The sequence below is a fragment of the Micropterus salmoides genome, unplaced genomic scaffold (assembly GCF_014851395.1).
Source record: "Micropterus salmoides isolate LMB-PRFRI ecotype aquatic unplaced genomic scaffold, ASM1485139v1 Ms_hic_scaffold_16, whole genome shotgun sequence".
NCBI lineage: Eukaryota > Metazoa > Chordata > Actinopteri > Centrarchiformes > Centrarchidae > Micropterus > Micropterus salmoides.
In genome coordinates this window covers 14,829,344-14,845,314 of record NW_024040707.1, presented here as the reverse complement: position 1 = coordinate 14,845,314, position 15,971 = coordinate 14,829,344, and the positions used below count along the sequence as shown (strand labels likewise).

General features: G+C 41.6%; 1 protein-coding gene across 1 annotated transcript; it reads left to right on the top strand.

The window, feature by feature from the left end:
• Positions 1–5: 5 nt before the first annotated feature.
• LOC119905388 (YTH domain-containing family protein 1-like) lies at positions 6–7,693 on the top strand. The gene is made up of 6 exons (XM_038722364.1): positions 6–411; positions 1,242–1,266; positions 2,457–2,536; positions 2,926–4,578; positions 4,757–4,801; positions 5,030–7,693. Exons 1-6 carry the CDS (start codon positions 385–387, stop codon positions 5,054–5,056), a joined length of 1,857 nt encoding a protein of 618 aa, XP_038578292.1. The 5' UTR covers positions 6–384; the 3' UTR covers positions 5,057–7,693.
• The last annotated feature ends 8,278 nt before the right edge of the window (positions 7,694–15,971 follow it).

Below are 15,971 nucleotides of genomic sequence, written 5' to 3'. Positions count from 1 at the left end.
AACGTAACTGAGGAGGGCTCGCTCTCTCTCTCTCTCTGGAATAATAAAGACTAAGTAAAAGGCGACCTTCGGATAGAAACATCCAACATCCGAAAGGTCGATTCGGCGACACATAACGTTAACTTGAAAATCTGTACCAGGACTTGACTCCTTTTGGACACAGTATCCGAGGCGACAGACTTGAACTGTGGAAGTTGGGATACGTGCACATAGCGGAAAATATACAGCTGAGCCTGCGCTACAACTACTAGCCTCACGCTAAGCGGCACAACTAGCCACAAAGCTAACTGTAATTAAGCTGTGAACTTGCCTTCAAATCACGGGGCTTGAAATCCAGTCACAAGCCCAGGCTCTGTGAGAATCCAGGGACTTGCTTAATGAATTATGTCTGCCACAAGCATTGACCCTCAGGTAGGAAAGCCGATGTATCTCGCTTGTAGAGAGCTTGCAAGCTAGCTACTTGCTAACGTTAACGATTTGCAGGGCTATGGCTATTCCTCGGAAGTGCTAGCTAGGCACTAGCGTTGGCCGGTGCATGTAGCTAGCATGTTAGCTACATTCCGTTAAACGGCTAAATGTCTTTAATGGGCATTTAAGAAAAGGGGCACTCAGACGTTAGCATGCAAACCGATGTGAAATGCACCTTTAAGACCATGTGTTTGTGCTACTAATGTAGTAGAAACAAATCCTCACCTATGGCTGAATACATAAAACCTGAAGCTAACACTGAACGAATTAAACAGAGCCTCAAGCTATCGTAACTTTACTCTTAAGTGAAGCTTAACTTTGTAACAAAGGTGTCACAAATAACGTTACCCGCATGGTGTCTAGGCTGACCAAATCTATTCAGCATATTATGGCAAACTGTGTTACAAGCTGCTATAATGCTACTGGCGTTTATAAAGCTGTTTTGAGAGGGATATGTAACGTTAGGCTAGCGATGTTGTGGTAACGTTTGTTGGTTGATTAACTAAGTTACCGATGTGTGTAACACCAAATAAATGACATCAACTATTATGGCCAACTGTAAGTATGTATAGCTTTCACTGTAGAGTAACGTTAACGTTTAGAAAAAAATGTTTTGTCTTTCCTCAGGAAGTTGTCTTAATGTTCAGCTTTTGAGTAACACATTGGTAACATAAGGGGCTGTACTCAGTCCCAAATTGTGTGTAAAATCTCAAATCAACTGAAAATAACCATGTGGTATCCTTTCTTACTTTCATGATCCAACATGGATGCAGAGATCAAAGGGACAAGCGTCTAAAGGTGAGTTGTGGCATCACAGGAGACTGAATCAAGAAAATTTGAAAAGTTTTTACCCCTGCACAAAAGGATGTCTCAATCAAATTTAAACATTTGGATAACTACACTGGTTCTGTCTCAATCTCACTGGTTTGCACACATTACATAGTCCACCTCCTGCTACATTAGTGAAAAAGGTCACTAAACTAGGAAAGAAGGTTTCTCTGTCGATGGAACAGTGGCAAGCACGAGCTGTAATATTTGCAAACCATTTGAAACAAATGCCTTAAATCATATTTTGGCAAAATATATGACCGGAACATGCATAACAGCTTCCCCTTAACCTTATAACCAGTTATGCAGAATGATTTAGGTCACTGGTTATTCATTGTCAGATCCTCACTAACACAGTGTTATAGCCTCTTAATTGTAATTTTTATGATTAAGTCATCTTTGATTTACTGCAGTTGCTGGAGGAGGTGGAGTGACGGTTATTCTCTTTATTTACAAGCCTGCCTGGCTGGCAGTAGGCCACAGGCTGATTCACCTCCAGGACAGGCTTGTCTCAAGGGCCACTGGGCTGTCTGACATGGCTCACTGATTACTTTCCTTTCTTTCTTTTTTTTATTTGTTTTTTAACAACTCGTCCCCATACAAGAGGGACAGAGTACTAAATGGGTGTGTGAATCATATTCGGTAGATGAGCATCAGTAAATCTTAATATAACACTAACATAATAGTGAAAACAAACAATTTTCTGCATGAAATATTATGGATAGAATATTTTAATGATATTGTGTCGTCATAGGGATATCTTTAAATCTATTATGTGCTGTGTTGGAGCTAAACAAATGAAATATGCTGTGTGTGTGTGTGTGTGTGTGTGTGTGTGTATATGTGTGTGTGTGTGTGTGTATATATATATATATATATATATGTGTGTGTGTGTGTGTGTGTGTATGTATGTATATATGTGTATATATATATACACATATATATGTGTGTGTATGTATGTATGTATGTATATATGTGTGTGTGTGTGTGTATGTGTATATATATATATAAATTTTCTGCAATATAATAATTTAAGCTTAGGTCACACCTTGATAGCTAAAACCACATATGCTATCTGTGGCAAAAAAAAAAAAAATAGAACCCTGTCTTCCATGCATGTATATTTAAATGTATATTAATGTAATTTTGTTTTGTTGCAGTGCAAAATGGTTCACTGCATCAGAAGGAGACTGTCCATGACAATGACTTTGAGCCATACCTCACCGGTCAATCAACTCAGGTAAACTCAATATTTTACATGTATATAATTTTAATAGGACAAATGTGTGCACACATCACCTATTAAAGCACTGAACAGATTTCTACTGTTAAGCATTATAAAACTCCTGTTGTGTTTAAAACAAATTTTTCACATTTTATAGAAACATAACATGATGATAGTTTTAGCAGATATATATAATGACTTTAAGTTATGTTAAATTATTGACTGACCCTAAAATAGATGCAAATAAAGTTAGTTATTCATGTTAAGTAACATTAGAAACCTGTTTAAGAGTTTATAAAGTGTATATAGAATAGGGATAGAACCATTTTATTTAATTTATAGATCTGATGTATGTAAAACTGTAAGTCACTTGCTAATGGCCCTGTTGGACTTCTTCCATCCAGAACAACAGCTACCAATCCATCACCGACCCCTACCTGTCCAGCTACTACGCCCCCTCCATTGGATTTCCGTACCCCCTCAGTGAAGCTCCTTGGTCCACAGGTGGAGACCCCCCTATTCCATACCTGACCCCCTATGGACCCTTGAGTAATGGAGACCATCACTTCATGCCGGACACAGTGTTTGGCCAGCCGGGGGGCCTGGGAAGCAGCATCTATCCCCACAGGTTTAACTTTTTCCCCGAAAACCCTGCCTTCTCTGCTTGGGGCACAAGTGGCTCCCAGGGCCAGCAGACTCAAAATTCGGCCTACGGTGGCAGCTACAGCTATCCTCCCAGCTCCCTGGGGGGCACCCTGGTGCCTGATGGTCAGACGGGCTTTCACAGTGACACCCTCAACAAAGCCCCTGGTATGAACAGCCTGGAGCAGGGTATGGTTGGCTTGAAGATCGGAGGGGATGTCACTGGCCAGGGGTCAGGAGTCAAAGCTGTGGGATCTGTGATTGGTGGACCTGCAGTGGCAGCCACAGGGAACGGAGCCACACCTATTGGAATGCCCCCATCCAAACCCACCTCCTGGGCTGCCATTGCCAGCAAGCCCGCCAAGCCACAGCAGCTGAAAGCAAAGGTGAAGCCAGGGATGCCTAATCCAGGGGGAGCTCTTCCCCCACCACCCATCAAACACAACATGAACATTGGGACCTGGGACAAGGGCCCAGTGACTAAAGTAGCCACAGCTCCACTGCAGCAACAGCAGCAGCCTCTTGGCCTGCCTCATGGATTGCCACCTCAAGGCCCCATGCAGCAAGGACACATGCAGCACCCCCCTCCCCAGTCTATGGTGCAGCCCCAGATGCAGCCTATGGCCTTACAGCCCCAGCCCCCCCATCACCAGCACCATCAGCCGCCACCTCAGCCCTACCAAAACCACACCCAGCCCCCACAACCCCAGACCCGCTGGGTTGCCCCACGCAACCGTAACCAAGGGTACGGGCAAGGTGGCCCTGGCCAAGACGGTAGTGGTATGATGGGTATGGTTGGTAGTGGAAGCAATTGCCCCCAAACTTCTACTAGCCAGGGACCTGGTGCAGAGTCCCACCCAGTTCTGGACAAGCTGCGTGCCTCTCATAGCTACAACCCCAAGGAATTTGAATGGAACCTCAAGAATGGCCGTGTTTTCATCATTAAGAGCTACTCCGAGGATGATATCCACCGCTCCATCAAGTACTCGATCTGGTGTAGCACGGAGCATGGCAACAAGCGGCTGGACTCAGCTTTCCGAGCCATGAACGGTAAAGGCCCCGTGTACCTGCTGTTCAGTGTCAATGGCAGTGGTCATTTCTGCGGCGTGGCAGAGATGCGTTCACCAGTGGACTATGGCACCAGTGCTGGTGTTTGGGCACAGGACAAGTGGAAGGGCAAATTTGATGTGGACTGGTTGTTTGTTAAGGACGTGCCTAATAGCCAGCTGCGCCACATCCGCCTGGAGAACAATGACAACAAGCCAGTGACCAACTCCCGTGACACCCAGGAGGTTCCTCTGGAGAAGGCCAAGCAGGTGCTCAAGATCATCACCACCTACAAACACACCACCTCCATCTTTGATGACTTCTCCCATTATGAGAAGAGGCAGGAAGAAGAGGAGGAGGTGCGCAAGGTAGGTCATCTCACTGTTACCTTAAATACACCAAAAATATGTATTTGTCACCTTTTGAGTAGAGTAGAATATAAGCGTGTTCGTACTCACTTTTTTATTTTTACTTTTTATGTCTGTGAGACTAAGTCTTGTTTTTCTCTCTGTTTACTCTTGTTTGCTTATTTGCTCCCTTTGACAGACTTTTGAACCTCCTCAGATACAGAACCGCTCTCGGTTGGATCAGGTAAGAGAACTATTTTCTTGTTAGTGTCATTGACTATCCCTCGAGAATTAAGGGCTTTTTCTGACAGCTATTGATGATTGCTCTTAATTGTGCTGTTCACGCAGTGAAGGTGAAATTTTAGATAATAAATACATGTGGACCTCTGCTCAACAAAATATCTTGCATTTTACTGTGCTGTTATTTAATGTTTGTATGTCTAATGTTGTTTTTTGTTGTTTTTCCAAACAGGAGCGCCAAAACAGGAATAAACAATAGAAGACATTTATCCTTGGCTTGATCAACAGTTACACTAGAACTTTTGATTTAAGAGACAGAAGATTATGAAAATGCAACCAAGCCCTTCATTTTTTTTCTATTTAATCCTGGTGAATCTCTGCCATTGTCGAGACTTGTGCTTTTTTTGCCCCATGTACCACCCACTTCTTGTGCAGGGATAACAAGCTGATTTAATGTATTTCCTAGCCACCACCACACTCTTTAGTTCAGTTTTTTTTTTGTTTTGTTTTTCTTCCCGTTCCATCTCGTACTCTTCTCTCACCAGACTGGTTTTCTCTCTCTCCTGCCCCCACCATCTCTTTTTTCCAATTGAATCAGGGTTTGACTGCACCATGGAGAAAAAAAAAATCTGCCACTTTATATTTCAGTACAATCAGGAACGGATGTGTCCTGCCCCCATTTGTCCATTTGGGGGCATCATTGCCATGCTTCAGAGGTTTAACTGTGCCAACAGGGTTGGAGGATCCCAAAGGCAATGTCGGACTTGGAGCTGTGCGATAATAAAACTTCAATGGTTTATCTATTTTTCATTCAGATCGACAAAATCTCTATTTTTTGGCTTACTACTGACAATTTTCATTTCAGAAACCTGTTTTCTGGAGCCTTAATGTTTTTTTTCTAATTATTGGTGACTTCTCAAAAGAACTGCTCAAACAGTGACACTGCTGGAGAAATCAGGGATAGTGTGAAGTCACACAGGACTCGAGACATTTCTAAGGAGGAATTGCAAAGGCCTCTGGGAACGAAATAACGGATGTGTCCTCCACAGCCAGAACTCTCACCATTTAAGTCAAAAATTGTACTATTGACATCCTTCACACCCCTCCGCTTTGCTTTTTTTTACGTTTGTCTTGAAGGGGTCTTTTGTATGTTTCGTCAGGAGATTCTGCTTGTGTACGCAACCCAGTCTGAGAGAATTGTTGCATCCACCATTTTAAATTGTTTTATAATCAGAATTATGTAATGATGTAACTTCTACATTGAATGAAATGTTGCTTTTGCATTTTTGTTCCAGAAAATGGGGGGGAGGGTTCACACATTTGTCCATTCACCATCATTCTGTCTTAATCCTCATGTTTTTTTTGTTTTTTTCCCCCTTAAATTTGGTTTTGCTAAGTCTGTCATGTTGGTCGTAATGCTAAGCTTTAACGTAGGAGCCTATATATTCATGGAGAAAGCCTAAAAATGTATAACCTAAAAAATTAATGTAACTGATTTACTATCGAGTAAGAAAAAAATAAGAATGAAATGTGGTCTGTGTGTTTTTTGGTTGTTGTTGCAAAAATAAGTTTGTTGTGGACTGAAACCATTGATTATGATACAGTAAAGTACTTTCATATCTGTTAATCGGGGGGGAAAAGATTGGATTGAGGAAAAAAAAAAAGTCACTAATAGATGTGTGTGCCCATGCATGGCAAGCTGAAATATAGGAGGTCTGCTGGAAATGTTAAACCATTATCCATCCCGCAGCTTGTCTGTGAGGTGAAAGTGGTGATGTTTAGTTAACGGTCCTTTTTATAGGTCGGTGTCCCCCTGTTCTCGTGTCATTTCATAGTATTCAAGGCTATAATGCAGTTTATTTGTTGTTGCGATCAGCAGGTCCTCTCTCGCCTTAATTAGTTTGAAAATGTCACGTCAGTATTTTTTGTGGACTGTGAGATTTCCATGATGTGGAGAGGAACGCTGCGAACAGACGTGGCTGCCTCTTTCATGTTGAGGGATCTTTTCCCGTTTTGACATGTTTGTGCATTTGTGCCAGGAGTTGAAACCTGATGTGGCTTCATGTCAACCTGAATCAAATAAGATCCCAATTCACAATTTTCTGTTAATAGTTGAAATGAAACCAACAATGTGGACATTTTGCACCTGAAGGCATTCACGTGAAGTTGTTTGGTCTTTTCAGATTATGTAAGTGTGTGTGTGTGTGTGTGTGTGTGTGTTATATGCTCTATTTTGATTTTCAGAAGTTTACCCCGTTATAATCTTGAGATGGCAGAAGTATTGCACTCTGCTGAGGTCACTCGGGTGCGAGTATGAACCATATACTTCACAACCGTATTTCTAGATGTGTGGAGCTGCATTGTGGTTTTTTTACCTGGCCCGTTAAATCCCTTGTAATCCAGAGAACTGACCTCTTTACAGGATGCTTTCTTCTCCATACCCCTCACCTTTTTACCTGCACTAATCAATAGCTAGGTTGATCCCAAGCAATACGGTGAATACCCTTCACATGTTTGCCTTCACCAACGCCGCTCTCTCCAACCGGCGTAGAGTCAGGGGGGAGGTGAGAAGCTAAAGGATGCCACCGAAGACTGAGTCGCAGCCACAGCTGTCTTTGCCTCAAGAAGCATGAACCGGTTTTGATTATAGTATAGGGCTTTCATGCACGTTAACCATAACTGTCAAGACAATGTTTGTTGCAATAGAGGGACGTCAGGTTAGCTATGAAAGTACATGTATCAACACTACAAAAGGATTAATGACATGAAATATTAACTAAAACATTGATTACCTTCTAGACTGCAGTTGTAGTGAGCATAACCTGTTCAAAAGATCTATCTTGGTTTTTCTTTATAGAAGGAACCAAGCCTTAATAAACTGTCCATTCAGAAATGACTTTGTCGTGATTGTCGTGAATTCTGTGCTAGTGAGAAAACCGCAAACTATTGTGATCTTATACTAAAGCAGGGAGCTCTGTAAGGCAGTCCGAGTGCTTAAATGTCACTGAAAGGTTTTCTTAGCTGGAACTGTTCCAAACTGTTGCCTTTTTTAAATCTTGCTGCTACAGCTGACTACACTGTATCTGTAAATACTATTACCAAAGTAGACCTCTTCTTTCCACAGGCTCATGGTCTACAACGCAATTTGATATAAAGCAAACATGGGAGTGCTGCTGCCTGGGATAAAAGTTTGCAGTATTTAAAATGCATTAAATAGATAGGAAATGGCATATCCGTAATATACAAGTACAGTATTTTCATATTTCAGTAGCTAATTTAAATCCAGGGGCTTCAGGCTTAAATCTAAGTACGTATTTGCCAAAGCTGATTTTTGATAATTAATTTCTTTAGCCTGTGATGCTTTGTTCATCTTCTGTTTTAGGCACTGAAAGAGTATAACCGTTTTGGCATTCAGCTCATGTTTAAAATAGAATATATTTGTCTCACAGTTGTCAAAAGGTTTTCTTTTCTTTCTTTGACAGGAGCTCTCCGTGGTGCTGATATCCTGGTCCAGAGGAACTGCTGGCGAGACGTTCCAGTCACATAACAAAGTAAAGAACAATATCTGGAGTAAGAGCACTGTAAATAATCTTACATGAAGTGGTGTTGGAGATTTTCTATGTGACTGTAAAATGTAATGGTATTTTATTCCTCACAGCGATGTATACGCTTCCACAAGAGTTCATCCTCGTCACTAGAGATCACCGGGGTAGTGTGTCATATTATGGTACAAAATACACGATTGTGAAGTTTTCAATTTTCCATTTGTAAAAAAACGTTCACATCAGATGTAGTTTAACAAATGCTGCGTGCATCGTCCAAAGTTGGCGTGACCGCAGTGTACAGTTCCCAACATATAATAACCACAAGAACAAGAGGAAACATCAGTCCAGCTCAGGCTTTATTTGTTGTCTTATCATTACAAAGCATGCATCCAACTGAGACAAAAAAAAACGGTAAACAATTGAACATTCAGGCTCTCTGCTCAGTGGACTTGTATAAATCTGCAGCTCAATGTAGCATAAATATATTACTAACACAGACCCTACAATAAGATATTTAAATTTGCCTCAAAGCTCAGATTCTTGATAAATAGAGAAATGTATATTTATGTTATTTATATATCAGCTGTTTGCAATAACGTGCCATATCAAATTTGAACCTGAATGTTCAAGCTACACAGAAGGTGCGAGTACTGAATGTATGTGAAAGAACGAAAATACAACTTTAGCCAAAGTGGTAAATTTGATCATATTTGGTTAATTCATTACTTCATACTAAATGTTATTGTTTTTCTTCAAAAATATGTGTTGCCTTGAGTATGTCATTTAAATCACATTCCCCTGAGCTGAATTTGAAGAAATCTTTCCTGTTAGAATATTAAGTTGTGGGTGACATTTGATATAATATGCTACTTCAGTGATCGCTGTAAAACATTGGGATGTTTAAACCCACTGTTGAAAGAAAACCTATGGAGCTGGTCTAAAGATGAATCATTTATTCATTAGCTTTTAGTTTATTTGAATGAACCTAGTGTAAGCTCTTTAGCAGCTTCAACCGTGCGTTGTCAGAATGAGGCCTGTAGGTGGCATTGAATCACTTCAGTTTCTATATGTTGACTCCATCCAACTAAACACTACAGCCATCGACAGCTTGTACATACTCAAGGCTCTTGAGCCTGTGTGTAGGCCTGAAGTTTGAGCCACACAGTGAAGGTGTGGGCTGGAGCTGCTGGCCTACTTTTTGCTTATGAATTATAGACCAATTTCAACTGAAGCTGAGACTGTGGCCTTAGTGTTGGTCTCTGGAACATTTTGTGAAATATTTCAAACTGTCACATGACTGCTGCACAGACTCATAAAGACAAGGATTGAGCAGCGGGGGATGTTTCCATTATCAGACACACCGCTTGGCTGCCTAGAGTTAGTCTACTGTTTAAATATAAATATTGATTCTTTTCATATCTGTGGCTATGATCAAGTCAACTCTGCCTATTTTACATTTACTAACTGTCTCCCTGGCCAATAGGCTAACTCATTTTTTTACTCGGAAGAGAGAAAAAAATATTGCGTAGGCCTTCTTAAAAATTAAGCAAGCCTTCCGTCGGCTCCTACATAAAAAAAAAAAAACAGTGAAGAAGTAGTAAAGACCATCAATATATATGATTCGCTATTATGTTTTTGTCAAAGCCAGAGGTAGGCCATTGACCCCACGTGGCGAAAGTCCAATTGTTTCGTCATTCTGTGAGAGGCGTTTTACATTTATTGGATAAGTCAGACAAAACAGACATTAAGAAACCAACACTGACCAAAGAGGTGATGTAAAGTTAACTGCATGGCTGTAACCTCATTTCATACCATAATAGCCTATTAAAGTACGCACTGCGCCCACCCAGTTAAAGCAACACACACATATAGGCACGCATACACGTGCCTGCGCGTGCGCACGCACACACTCACACGCAGTTGATTGACAGTACAGCAGTCAGCTTTATCCTGCAGCTATGGGTGGCAGCCAGGGCCTGTTTCTGTAACATTGCGGGTCAAAGTAGTAAGCTAAAGCCTGCGGCCTCATGAAGTAACGACGAGATCAAATGTGAAGCGTGATGCTGTGCAGATTCCTCTCTTGGCATTCACCGCGTGCCTTAATTGTATGGACATTAAATCAAGGTCCGCTGTGAACACGCAGAGTGACAACCCTTCAAGAAGTCGCCTTTTCACCCTGCTGGTGGGTGCAGAATGAAGCCAAGCCAGCAGCCTCTAACCCCGTCTGACTTCCACGCGCTCAAACCCTCCAGCATCCGACGCCAAGTAGGATGCAAGACTGCGATTTCTACAGTAGTCTACAGCTCCCGTTTCCGTACGCGCGCGGTCGGGCGTACACACACGCACTCACGTAGGCTACACTAATCTAAAGCCGATTTAGCTTGCAACACAATCGCGCGCGCGCACACACACACACACATACACACACACACACTCACATGTACACACTCATATCTAAAGCCGATTTATAGCCGATACCAGCAATAATGCGCGCGGCCACATTCTCCTCCTGCGGCTCTTCTAATTCCATGCAAAGAAATACTGATATCACTGCGCCACAGCTTGGCATTAAACCCCATCAACATACAGTATATAATCAAAAGATATGAAGCATAGCTTGCACATTAAAAACCTTGTTATTAGCATAGCATTTACTAACACTTCTACAGTCTAATTCTGTGGTTGTGCGTCTATACGCATCTCTTGGCAGGTTACCTCGCACAGAATGACAGCTGAAGCTACACACGTTCTCGCTTTGTCCTTCGTCAGAACCACTCCGTTTACAACATAAACCTGACCCAAAAATAACAAAGACAACAGTGGAACACAGAGGAAAGCAACGATGGCAGCACGTCACAAGGCTATTTGTTTGAAGTCATACATCCCACTGCGAAGTGTGCTGTATTTTCCATTTAACTTGGCTTGAATGCAGTTCCCCGACTTGTCCACGATCAACGCCCTCGGACAAAACGCGCGATGCCTCCTCTCTCCTCTCATGCAGCTGACAAACTACAGATGGCTAGTTTTATATTAGGCTACTGTATATCTGGGTGAAAAAAAACAAGTCGTTCTTCTTTGCACCACACAGCACTCTAGCATATCCCTAAAGCTCGTGTGGTCTGGAGGCTGCTTTTCTCTGTTTGAGGTGGAAAAATGGTTTCATCATCTTCAGAAAAGGTCCTCTCACCACCAAGAGTCAGTCGGTTCCTTTGGTTTGTGTCTTTTTAATCTGACCCATTTCAGGCACAATCCAGCCATGGATGCATGCCCCCCTCTCTCGCTCTCCCTCTCTCTCTCGGGCTGTGTGATCCACTGTCTCCCGGATTAGAGCGCCCCTCTCTTCCCATTCTAGACAATTGCGAGTCTCTGCTGATTGGGCTTCAGCGCAAGAGGATTACATGGGCGCACAATGACGTCATGGCCCGGGGCCCAAGCCCCCCTCCCCTCCCCCCTCCTGCTCTTCACCTCCCCCCATTAAAACCAAATCCTCATCAGCCCCAAATGTCCTTGAAACTGCCTGCCTGACTTTCTGCAGCGCATCATGCATGCATGCATCGGAGCAGACTTCTGTTTATGCTTGCAGATAATAGTTGTAGCCGATGGTTGGCATTTAGGCCTACTAACAAATGCAATAGTCTATAGCATGCAGAAGATGACAAAATAACATGGCAGTTCCGCTGTCGCTGGTGTGCACCGGAATACCAGCACCTTGAACATTGTGCCTGTAGACAGGTTAGTAAGTGTTGCTACAAAGCAATGCTGCAGGTTTGTGGTAAATAAAAAGAGGGATAGGCTCAACTATGACCAGCACTTTGTGATAATTGTGAGCCAAAGTAATTTACAAAGAGCACCAAATAAAGTTTTTCTCACCTCCAAAACCCAACACACAGCCTGTAGGCCCATGCACTTAAATTGTGCCAAGCTGTTATGGCAGCCAAAAAGTGGATAAATTCTACTTTTCAAATTAAACTCTGTTTTTTTTATTATCCTGCAGTAAATGCATTAACCCTTCACTGCATTCCTGGTGCAGATCGCCCCATATCAGCATGTCATATTATTTTCCTTTTGGGACAAAATATTGTGTGCAACATCCACATAGAACTGTATCCTTGCCAAATCTTTAAAGATTACCGTAACTGTGTTAATGGTTGTCCTTCCAAAGCTTGTGGCCCCAGATGGTCTGGGCTAAAACCATTATGCTGCTGCAAAGTGCACCATTAAATATTTTACATAAAAGGTGAAGATAGAAAAATACTCTTTATATGTGCCGCCTATTTAAGTTGCACAATGTGATACATTTATGCGTACATTCATGCACCACAATCTTGAAGGAAATTCCTTTAATTCAAATTAAGTATGTGATACCTTATAATAAAAATATTTGTCCCCTTGTGGGCTCTGACTATGGACTAAACAATTATTATTGGTATTGGAAGTATTGACTTGATAGGTTGTCTGCCATTTGGTGTTATCAGGCCTAACTATTTATCAGCTGTTTAAATGAATTCCGGTGTTTATATTTCAGAAATTTGCAAAGTTGATATTTTGCTCATTGCTTCCATACCATGGTTCCAATGTCTATTTTTCTATTACAAGAATAATTTAGTAAAGAATCTTCCTCACTGACAAAATGTCTACTAAGAGACCTGGCCTCCTTTTATATTTTTTATTTTTGGAAATAGTTTTCGCAAGTTGACCCAAATGTGGTCTTGCAGCCCACCATCAATTTCTATAATTAAATCTATAGTTGTGTATTTTCCGAGAACATATAAGTCCTATTAACACTGCGTCTGTGTCTGTCCATATAACGCATTTCAACGCTGTTCCAATAAAACCCTACAGGAATATATTGATTTCTGTCCCGGAAGAAAATGTCATTGGATTTTCAAATGTTTCTCCCTCCTTCCGTAGCTTGTGTCTACCTCCCACTGTTGGCTGAACAAAGAAATGGAGAGGAGGAACCGTCAGCAGTGTTCAGGATGAAACCGCTTCCTTTTACTCTCGATAACTGAGCCTATAGAATCGCAAATGTGTACTTTTTCAAACGAATGCAATTATTAACTATTTTAACAGGCGTGACTATTGTCTCATCTCAGCCTCTGTCGCAATCTACATCTCAAAACGACCTCCCTGCATTTGCATTAATGCAAGTCAATTCACTAATGCAAGTAATTTGTTAGGCTTATAGGTCTATGGGTTCCCCGTTGCCAAAAAAATAGACAAATGTAATAACCCAGCCTGCATAGCGGCCACCTGCTACAGGAGAAGCGTCCTCTGTCCAAATATAGCCTATACTGATAAATCCACGCTGGCTTGGACTCAAAAATCCTTTGTTCAGTGTCTCTTTCTCTCGTCGTTGCGGGTATCTTCCAGCTATGCTCCGCACTGTGGCTCCATCACATCTTCTCTCCATTTTGTGCAACCCAGGCCTTCATCTGCAGAAAACGCATGTGAATGCAGCAGCATAAGCCTAACTTTAGAGGAAATAGCCTCCGTGTTCTCTCAACATGCACGAAGAAGCAAAGAGAGAGCGAGATTGTGAATTGAATTGCAGTTGCTTTTTTCTCTCCCCTCATCTCTCCCTCTGCCGAGCTGAGCGGCCTCCACATCTTAAGCTGAATGAAGGGGGAGTTGTCCCTGTGCATTACAATGACATTCAGGCCCCATTCATTCAGCCACTGTCTAACGGTCTTTGGACAGCAAATGCACCCCCATCGGGGGGTCGTAGCCCCCTCATTACACACCCCCAATCCCAACACGCAGTCCCCCACAATAGCCCCAACAAAAAGAGGGAGAAGAGAGTCGGCCCCAGTTGTGCGAGCTGCGGCCCCTGGACTTTTGAGGTACGCTGGGAAAATATTCCTGTGCATTTGAATAACATCAACGTGCCGCAGCAGAGTTTACCGTTATCACCAACATAATTTCAAAACAAATATAGCCTCCGCAGTTTATCATTTATTCCTGCCTTTCTCTGGAAACAGTCCATCTCTGCAGCAGGTAAAGCTTGGTGGACCGTTTAAAATAATAATAAAAAATCTCATTTAATTGTTGCTTGCCGGTTAAAGCGCCACCAGTGCCATATGAATTGCAAAGTTGGCGCAAACAGCTGAGTAAAATATAGCGAAGCAGTGCACATAGAGAGATATGCTGCAGGACCAGGCTCACACGGGACTTCGCACAATTAAGCACATTCCAGAAACGTTTTGTTCATTCTGTAAAAGCAAAATCACACCATAGATGTAAAGTATAGGTTAAATTCATTCAAAGCAGCAAATTTTAAACATTGCGGAATATCCACCCTTCAATGAAATTTAACAACAACAAAAAAAATGGCCAACCAATATTACATAGCCTAAAAAACAAAAAATCAAGAAGAATTTAAATTTGTGTGTTAAAAAACGTACTTTTTCTATTTAAAAAAACACGTTCTGTAACCTTGATGCTGCTCTATTCACCTGTAAAAACCTTTCGCTCTTTAGCCTATGCCACAAAGGCCTAGTATTGCCTATTCACCTTTCTGAATTTGTATGAATAATTGATCACATTAGAATATAGCCTACTAATATTATAACAAACAATAATAATAACAAATAATAGCCTATAATAATAATAATAATGGCGATAAATAATAATAATTATAAATAATAATAATAATATATAATAGTAATAATAATGCTAAATACCAATGGCAAGTTAAAATAGTGGGCATTGTTGGAGAAATTGTCCCGGTCTGGAGAGCCAACTTTCCCAGGGAAATCATACCGATTTCTGAAATGTTGTTGAAGGCCCGAATAGGCACAGCTGGGCATCTGCTTATGGGCCTATTCATCAAGAGGAGGGAGAGGTCAGCGCTGTGGCCCGGTGGGCAGCTCCGCGCACTATAAGCTCGTTATGCAGATACACAACTTATAGTTTATAACAGGACTCTAACACAGCAAAGAGACACTCTGAGTCTAAAAAAATCACCTAAAGCAGGTGATCAGAAGCGTTTTAGGGATTAATGCCTTATTTATTTTTAAAATGTAAAGATCACCGTGTAGGCCTATGTTATTTTGACATCTTACATTAATAGGCATACATGTTGTATTAACTTTATTTGTTGGATTTTTTTCCTTTTCTTTCTTTCTTGATCTTGACAAAATATACATCTATCATGTTATATTTTCCTTGTTTAATTTAGCAATATACTTACAGCTAACCAGGCTAAAACATTTAAAAAGAGTGAAAGGCGAAAAAAAAGTGTTGTTAAGCTACTCTTAAATGCAGGAAATTTCATTTTAAACATTGACTGAAGTTTATCAAAGAGAAAAGAAACAAATCTCCGTGTGTTTTTTTACCCACCTAAACCTCCCACACATTTATACTGGCACTGCTACTTGTTTTGAGAGGCATATAAAGAGGTGTAATTTTGCAAACATTTCTTAAGTGCAGAGAGCCAGAAGGACCCTCCAGTATTGTCCAGGGAGAGAAAGAGAAACACGTTGACAAAGGAATCCATTGTTCCTGGCGAACAATTCAAGGGGCCTAGTAAGCTGTCCTCTACGATCAGGCAGCCGGCCGCTGATTTGAATGCAAGGGGCCCCTCCAAGGAGAAATGGTAATATATGGCAAGATATAACAAACACTGGC

What these genes read in the sequence shown, in the direction of transcription:
- LOC119905388 (XM_038722364.1), top strand. Translation starts at nt 385, where the DNA reads ATGTCTGCCACAAGCATTGACCCTCAG. An exon ending in AAGAGGAGGAGGTGCGCAAG is followed by an intron (nt 4,579 to 4,756) that starts GTAGGTCATCTC and finishes TCCCTTTGACAG; the next exon opens with ACTTTTGAACCTCCTCAGAT. An exon ending in ACCGCTCTCGGTTGGATCAG is followed by an intron (nt 4,802 to 5,029) that starts GTAAGAGAACTA and finishes TTTTCCAAACAG; the next exon opens with GAGCGCCAAAACAGGAATAA.